General features: G+C 32.2%; 1 protein-coding gene across 1 annotated transcript in view; it reads right to left on the bottom strand.

The window, feature by feature from the left end:
• Window positions 1-7,266, bottom strand: part of LOC111712527 (metabotropic glutamate receptor 2) — a 21,213-nt gene extending 13,947 nt beyond the window's left edge. Inside the window, exons 1-14 of the mRNA XM_023487174.1 lie at window positions 6,533-7,266; window positions 6,260-6,303; window positions 6,002-6,092; window positions 5,637-5,736; window positions 4,724-4,825; window positions 4,083-4,121; window positions 3,570-3,617; window positions 2,668-2,733; window positions 2,461-2,542; window positions 2,212-2,267; window positions 1,842-1,895; window positions 1,577-1,638; window positions 929-1,042; window positions 287-416 (exon numbers count right to left, since the gene is read on the bottom strand). Coding sequence (XP_023342942.1) covers window positions 287-416; window positions 929-1,042; window positions 1,577-1,638; window positions 1,842-1,895; window positions 2,212-2,267; window positions 2,461-2,542; window positions 2,668-2,733; window positions 3,570-3,617; window positions 4,083-4,121; window positions 4,724-4,825; window positions 5,637-5,736; window positions 6,002-6,092; window positions 6,260-6,303; window positions 6,533-6,612 — 1,068 coding nt within the window. The 5' untranslated portion in view covers window positions 6,613-7,266. The remainder of the gene's footprint in view (window positions 1-286; window positions 417-928; window positions 1,043-1,576; window positions 1,639-1,841; window positions 1,896-2,211; window positions 2,268-2,460; window positions 2,543-2,667; window positions 2,734-3,569; window positions 3,618-4,082; window positions 4,122-4,723; window positions 4,826-5,636; window positions 5,737-6,001; window positions 6,093-6,259; window positions 6,304-6,532) is intronic.
• Between the last annotated feature and the right edge of the window lie 1,143 nt (window positions 7,267-8,409).

Raw genomic sequence — 8,409 nt, 5'->3', positions numbered from 1 at the left:
CTTCTGTAGATCATCCCTTCTGTAGATCATCCCTTCTGTAGATCATCCCTTCTGTAGATCATCCCTACTGTAGATCATCCCTTCTGGAGATCATCCTTCCTATAGATCATCCCTTCTGTAGATCATCCCTTCTTACGCTCTTAATTAGAAATTATACACCGCAAAAACGTCTCATTGTTATCAAACGAATTCTAACAATTTTTCTCTATAGACTTTATTACTCCACTATCGGTTCATATATAATTTGCATATGTTACCTTAATCTATGACTCTTTCAAGTTTATACCTTTATATTTTCTGCCAGTGAGCAGTTACAGTAGGTACTGTAATACTCTGCGTACCAAGGGTTACGAGCGTTATTATCTGGAAGATCAGAAAGACTGTTGAAATATTCGCTAAAACCGGGAAGCGCTCTTCTGAAAGAAAAACTATTAATAAGCCAATTTCTTGTTCGGGTTTCAGCACACAAATTCTGTATTTTGTGGGAAATAAATGTTTAATATTAAGTGCAATAGACAAAGATAAAAATAAGAAATGGGTTATCGGTAGGTTTGCAGCGAATGAAACTTTCGCGAAAAATATTTTTTTCGTATTTCACAAACTTAAAATTTTTTTTTATACTTTCTTCGCAAAATGAATTTTGCGAAAGAAAGCGCAAACGATGCGTAATTTTGTGAAAAAAATATAAGACAATTTTGTGAAAATTTTTTAAAATGTTCGTTTTCCCCCGAATATTCGCATTAATCTGTTTGGCGAACAAAATTTTCGAGAAACAAAAATACAAAAGTTCCTGAAAAACACGACAATTTTCGCAATTATTTGCGAAGTTTTTGCATTCCTTTTTTGCGGACGAAATGCAAAAAATGCGAAAATTTGCTGGAAATCCTAGTTATCGGCAAAAATATTAATTAAAAAAACATTTTAAAACCTTAATGGTTGAACTGCTATTGCTCCTTCAACGACCTCCTCCCTTCCATAAACTACGGATTCTCTAGATGCCCATGCATCTGATCCTATCCAGACAAACTTGCTGGTCACATTCCTACAGTACATATTAAAGGGACTGTACGCGTAATTATAAGTGACCCTCAATGCAAAGATGGCGTTGCCCAATTTCTAACGATATCCTTGAAAGCTTCATCTGATCAAGTATAAATCAGATTTCCATGATTTTGTTTAAATTCAAACCGGTTATTTTTTGTGTGGTTTGTCTCCAAAGGTGGCTTGTAAAGTTGCAGTTGCAGTTGCGTATAAGAAGAAGAAATTTCGATTTAGAAAATTAAGCTATCTTCAACATTTTTTATCAGATTAAGGTTTCAAAGGTCCTGTTGTGAATCGGACATTGCCATCTTTGAATGGAAAGTCACTTGAAATTACGCTTACTATTTAATTAAAACCTGTAAACGATGTAGAAAATGTTGAAAGTCTAAATAGGCAGAGTCAAACATGTAATTCCTAGCTTGCAACCAACTCAGAGAAAAAGTGCCAATTGTAATTATAATAAGATTATTAAAGGATTTACATTTAATAAAAAGTTTTTTTCTTTCAAAATATGTTTTTTTTTCTATATTTTTACCTATTTTTAGCTGCCTCTAGTAGTTTACCAGCGGGGATTCTGTCTGCAAACACTATCACAACCTGCATCAATCATATTAAATATTTATAATACTACTAGCTAAAGTGCCCTGCCCGCGGAATTTTAGAAACCACTTTAAAAAAATTCGAAATTTTATATTTTTTTGGAATTTAAAAAAAATTAATTTACCAACAAAAAAGTGTTTATCTGTTTTTTCAATATTGATAAACGATAATTTTAAATGCTTTTTATATTTTAGACTTACCTTGGTCATCTGATTTTTAAGTAGATTATTTATAACATCATCATAATTACCATCCTAGAAACAAATATATATTCAAAAATTTTTTTTTTTTATGAAAAAACTCATCAACATAAAGTTCTCGATGGGATTATCTTTTTTAAAGAATTTTTTAGACTTTTGATTCTTTGATTTATGCAAGACATTATATTTTAGTGCAAAAGGAACCCGGGAAAAGAAATTATAGTAGTCGGGGTTTAAATTTTATTTCATGATTTTAAATTGAAAAATGTTGGCTTTTTAATATGTTTTACCCACTTAAAGTTTTGAACGTATAGCAATAAAGAATAAATAAAGTATAATTCTATAATTAAAAAAATATTTGTGTCAACACCTGTATTATCAGGGGCTTGGCAAGACAAACTTTCTTCCCAGCAAGAGCATACTTAACTTAAACATATGGATAGATAGATAGAATAAAAATGTATACATTTTAAATTATATAATTTATAAATATATAAATTATAGCCAGTGTTACAGTGTGACCATTTCTGGTTGTTTTAATTGAATTGGCTTGCCCTTCTAAGTTTTAGACATACGATCGTTTTTTACTTTTTTTTAAACTATACACAAACAACCCTACCTAGAGCTTCATATCCGGTTGTACCGTAGTCTGTTTGGGTGTGTACAACTGATGCGTAGTGATATCCCAATACTTCTAAAACCTAACAGAACAAAATAATAAGTATTAACCTTTCACGAAAATGGCATTTTTTTAATTAAATATATCTAAAATGTATGAAATTGAATTGCTAATAAAAACTTTTTCATTAAAAAATCCAAGAATTACCCCTAAAATAGCTCTGGCTTGATGAATATCACTAGGAACTGTGCGGAAAAAGTACGGAAACTCATTCTAAAAAGTGCATTCAATTTGTTTGTGTCGTATTAGACAATTTAAGTCAAAACTGTAATATTAAATTTAAACATTCAGATGTTACAATTTACAACCTGTAACTGTCGAATTAAATTCTATGCATTCATTTAAATATTTGATATATATATTTATTTGTTTCATATATCTATGTACTTTAAACGACGATTGTTTGGCCGCTAGGTGTCTCTCCTATACCCTTAAGATCAAGAGCAGAGACACCTGGCGGCCAAATAATCATTGTTTAGATATAAAACAAATACAAAATATTATGAAATATCACCTATATATGAATCACGCGGATTAAACGGTTCGGTCCTTATTCCAGAGAACAGTGTCGATCACAATTTGACCCATTGGCATTAAACATTGTTTTTTAGCATTTTTCCTCAAATACTTTTTTGTCGGCATATGCATTTTGAATGAAAAAGTACAGAATAAACAAATAAGGTAAAAGATTGTTGAATTATAGACCAAAACACGTTTGATTTCAAATAGAAGAAACCGAAATGCTGCACACTCTGGTTAGTCCGGGTGGAATGCATAGAATTTAATTCTACATTTATAGGTTAAAAAATCGGAATGACTAATTTTAAATTTAATTGATCTTTTTACGATTTGAGTAAGAAAAAGCAACTCTGTGAATTTGTGGACGCTAATATCTTAGGTATAAGACATTTTTAACCATTTTCTCCTAATAGACGCAGCAGATAAAAGTAAAATTACTAACGATTTACATCTAATTCAATCCGACATCAACCTATACCCCCTTTCATTTTTCGCGAACACTCCCTTGAAGTATTAAACCAATAACTGACCTGATCGCTCAAAACGACAGCTGTAGAGAGATAACTGATTTGAGGAACCTTAAAATCGAATACACGGAAAAATAATGAAAATTGTGTGCTAAATCGGAAATTTCCGTAATTTTAAATAAAGCCCCTCTTTCCGGAGATTTTTAGAAGAAAAAAACTCACAAATTTCTTACATGCAACCAAACAAAGGAATTGAGTCTCTGACAACAAACTAAATTTTTCTAATTCCTACATCTTTGCAACAACTGATGGTGTAAACCTTTGATGTTTCAAACTTAGATTGTTTTATCTAACGGATTTCATAGTTTGAAATATCTAAGGTATACGACATTGGGTTGCAATGATATAGGGATTAGAAAATCAAAGACTCAATTCCTTTGTTTTCTCAACCGTTGGCGTAAAGTTAGAGAATCACAAAGTCGTATCTGCAGTTATTTCGAACAAAATTATACATTTTACTTGGAGATAAGTGAATAGTGATAATGCAACTGTATATACTATATACTATATACTTACCTTAAACAATCTTCCTAAACGAGCCACTTCCAGGGAAACCTGAATAAAAAACGAAAATTTACTTATTTCCCGAACTTTGAACCATTGCATTCTTTTACATCTTAATATTCAGTTTCTATAGTGAATACAAACATTTTACTCAAAATACGTAGATTCAGTAAATTCAATTTTATTCTGATTATAAACAATTCTGATAAAAATATTATTATTTTTTCATTATATTTCTGAACATTATAATAAAGCTCTTTGCTTAGTTATATGTATGTGGTATCTAAATATATAAAGTTGTAATCTATGTTTGTTTGTCTGTCTGTCTGTGTGTTTTCCGATCATAACTAAGGAACCCCTGGACCGATTTGCCTCAAATTTTGATGGAGGAACTCGGGTTTTGCGATTCTAATTTGAGTTATAGGTCGACTTGAATAGTAAAAATTTAGTTTCCCGGTAAAATCGTTCAAGTGCGGGTAAACGGCGGAGTAACTTTTATTTAGTAACCTGGACAGTGTTCGGTTCCCAAGCTAGTAATATACAAATTTTGGCCATGTCCATAGTTTGCCAAATGCCTTGACCATATTAGCTGACATTTTTTTAGAGGTCCCATTTAGAGCTAGTATAATATATAATAACATATAGATATTGACCTGGCTTGTCTGAGCTCCAATAATACCCACAATATTCTTGACAGTTTCATTGCTACAGAATACGTCAGGATGGATGGTTTTCACACTACGGTACATAAATCCCTGATATAAGAATAATTTGATTATCAATTTTATTACTTAATATACTTGTTAATTGTCACGTTAATTGTTTAAACCATTTAAGATTTAGCTGTAGATTTTACATTAATTAACATACTCAGCAGCAGCTTAACTTAAAACAAAATTATAAAAGCAGAACCAGGACTGAACAAACTGGAACGCAGGGGGGACGGGGGGTGAACCTAGGAGACAACAGCAGTCACAACCGTATAAAGTTCTGCTGCATATCTAGGAGTATCTAGGAGTACCTGGAGAAGATCTAGGGATTATTCTGCTGCATATCTAGGAGTATCTATGAGTGCCTCGAGAAGATGTAGGGATTGCTCTGCAGCATATCTAGGAGTATCTAGGAGTACCTGGAGAAAATCTAGGGATTATTCTGCTGCATATCTAGGAGTATCTATGAGTGCCTCGAGAAGATGTAGGGATTGTTCTGCTGCATATCTAGGAGAATCTAGGAGTACCAGAAAAAAAGGGATTTTTCTTCAGCATATCTAGGAGTATCTAGGAGTTATAGGAGTACCTGGAGAAGATCTAGGGATTGCTCTGCAGCGTATCTGGGAGTATCTAGGAATACCCAGAGAAGATCTAGGGATTGCTCTGCAGCATATCTGGGAGTATCTAGGAGTACCTGGAGTAGATCTAGGGATTGCTCTGGAGCATATCTGGGAGTATTTAGGAGTACCTGAAGAAGATCTAGTGATTGCTCTGTAGCATATCTGGGAGTATTTAGAAGTACCTGAAGAAGATCTAGGGATTGCTCTGCAGCATATCTGGGAGTATTTAGGAGTACCTGAAGAAGATCTAGGGATTGCTCTGCAGCATATCTGGGAGTATCACAGGAGTCTCGAACAATGGCTCCCAACTTTATATTCGGCAGAATACTTTCATTCCTTTATAAATTTATCATTAGACATTGCCACTGCAAACTATCTATGTCACAATGCCACATCACTGCCACAACTTATGACCTTGTAGCTCCTCAAGCTTGGATTTTACGCACTAGTATGTGAAAACCTATTTATTGGGTTACATTTTAGACTTTCACAAGAAAATTGTTCTCAATAGCTCATCAATTCAAGGACTTATGATTGAAAACATATAAGAGTTCAACTTTGTGTGCACTTTAGTTTGATAATAACACTTTCTGAATCTGACCTATTTATTTCATCCAGGGTGAAGAGAAGAGCTTCCAGAGGTTGTATTCCGTCTTCATCCTGAATCTGTCCACAGAGTTCTCCAGCCTCACCTAGGGTTTTCAGCGAAATGGAGAAAACGATTTTTTTTGCAAATTTTTTCAAAATTCATTTTCGCGAAAAAAAATGCGAAAAAGTTTGAGAAATTTGAGGAGAAAAAAATACCGAAATTTCGCTTTTTTTTGCGAAAGTTTTCGTTCGCTGGAAACCCTAGCCTCACCTTGCTTATGTATCGGGAACAGTGCTCCCAACATTATATCGCCGCTGGTGAACAGAAAACAATATTTTAATAAGTTTTGAAAATAAAATCGTTAAATATTTTATTTTTAAACCGACAAATAATTTTAAGCCGTTTTAATACCATTATGGGCTATACCAGTTTAGACATTTCGACGTTTTTTGTTTTTTTTTACAACCCTGTCAGAAACATCTTTAATATTTTTCAGATACATTTTTTGAAATCGCAATCACGTTTGATTATTTCAGAACTAACCTGTATGTAAGATACGGAACTTCAGTTGAAATGTGAGGAATATACTGCACTAGCAGAAATATCCATAAAAGCTTTGGCATCTTGAAGAACCTAAAAATAGATTTCAAAGTTTTTAAATTGAGCCACTTTAGTGTTTATTTATCCTTATGAGTTTAACAATTTTGATGTTTACAATTAAAAGAAAACATATATTTAATCTGTAGTTTCGAAAAATCCAACTTGCCCTAAAGGAACTGATTACTAGCTTCCTTAGCCTCCAATATTTAATTTTGCAACCCGATAATGTAAACCGTTGATACTGCCAATTTCGACGTTAAGATCTAGCAGACTTCATAGCTGGAAATATCAACTTAAAATATATACAAATACACTAAAAATTGTCACTCTAGCACTTTTTAGAATTTGTGTAGAATTTTTAAATGTTATCTTTAAAAATGTGCCTTCAACATTTTCTAAGTAGATGATTTTTAAAATATAAATGTATGTTTAAATTATAATACTTGGTAAGTTCAAATATCATTCCGAAATACGTTTAGAAATTCTATTAAAGAACTCCTTTTACCTAAGAGTAAGCCCAGACATTTTCCCGACCAAAATGAGCAATATTGAAAAATAAAAACTGACGAAACTTAATTTTAAAAAATAACTATTCATATGAAAATGCTATTTCTGTCTACATAATTGTGTTTTATTGGATTCTATTCTATTTTGAAAAATAAAAAATGTTCCTGTTTAAAGAAATGTATTTTATATTTTAAGGGATTGTAAGCATAATTACAACTATATTTCCATGTAAAGAGGACAATGCCAGATTTACAATGGTACCCTTGGAACCTATATATAATCAAGGGTGAATTAGATATCAATGTTTATAATTTTGTAAACTGATTAATATTAATTGTGGGTTCGCTACAAAAGTGACTTGCGCATTTCTACTGCAGGAAAACAAATAGGAACTGTTAAACCTAGAAAAACGACAATATCTTACCCATTATTGATCAGATAAAGGTTTCAAAGGTACAGTTGAGAATCACGCAATGTCGTCATTACATGAAGAGTCGTTTTAAATTACATTTTCTTACTTTCTTTCTGGATACACGTGTTTTTTTCTGGATACACGTGTTTCTTTCTGGATACACGCGTTTCTTTCAACTTTCTTGATAGACGTGTTTCTTTCTGGATACACGTGTTTCTTTCAATTTTCTGGATACACGTGTTTCTTTCAACTTTCCGGATGCACGTGTTTCTTTCAACTTTCTGGAGACACGTGTTTCTTTCTGGATACACGTGTTTCTTCTAGCTTTCTCTACATTTCAATTCCCTTGATTTTGAGAGAGATGTATTTTAAATACGCTCTGTGTTCTGTTAGTTAGATAAACATTACTAAGTAAATCGGCACTATTTTATCTGATTTTAAATCATTTTTACAAAAAAAAACCAATCAAACAATTTATTAGCGTAAAATATAAATTTATGCGGCATCACTGGTACAACTTTGTGACCTCGTAGCTCCTCTAGTGTTGATATTACGCAAAATGATGAGAAAGGCAAACTTATTATTCACAATAATATAAATCTAAATAATGTTGTCTTCTTCTCTCTAGCTCTTCAATTAAAGGAGTTTTGATTGAAAACAATAAGATTTCAATTTTAGGTGACAAAAACAGTTGTTTTAGTTTTACCAGTCTCATAGATTCCATACTCCATAGAGCATGAATATGTTAGAAAGCGGTTGTATTTTTTTTCTATAGAGCATAGAAAATGTAGTGTAACTAAACAATTGATTCATTAACATTTACGCATGATTTACATCATAAATGCTATTTGTTTTTGTTCATTTTTCTGCTCAGAATCAAATAGATTCTATAAATTCTAGT

Source organism: Eurytemora carolleeae, unplaced genomic scaffold (assembly GCF_000591075.1).
Source record: "Eurytemora carolleeae unplaced genomic scaffold, Eaff_2.0 scaffold1292, whole genome shotgun sequence".
Lineage (NCBI taxonomy): Eukaryota > Metazoa > Arthropoda > Copepoda > Calanoida > Temoridae > Eurytemora > Eurytemora carolleeae.
This window is presented reverse-complemented; position numbering and strand designations above follow the sequence as displayed.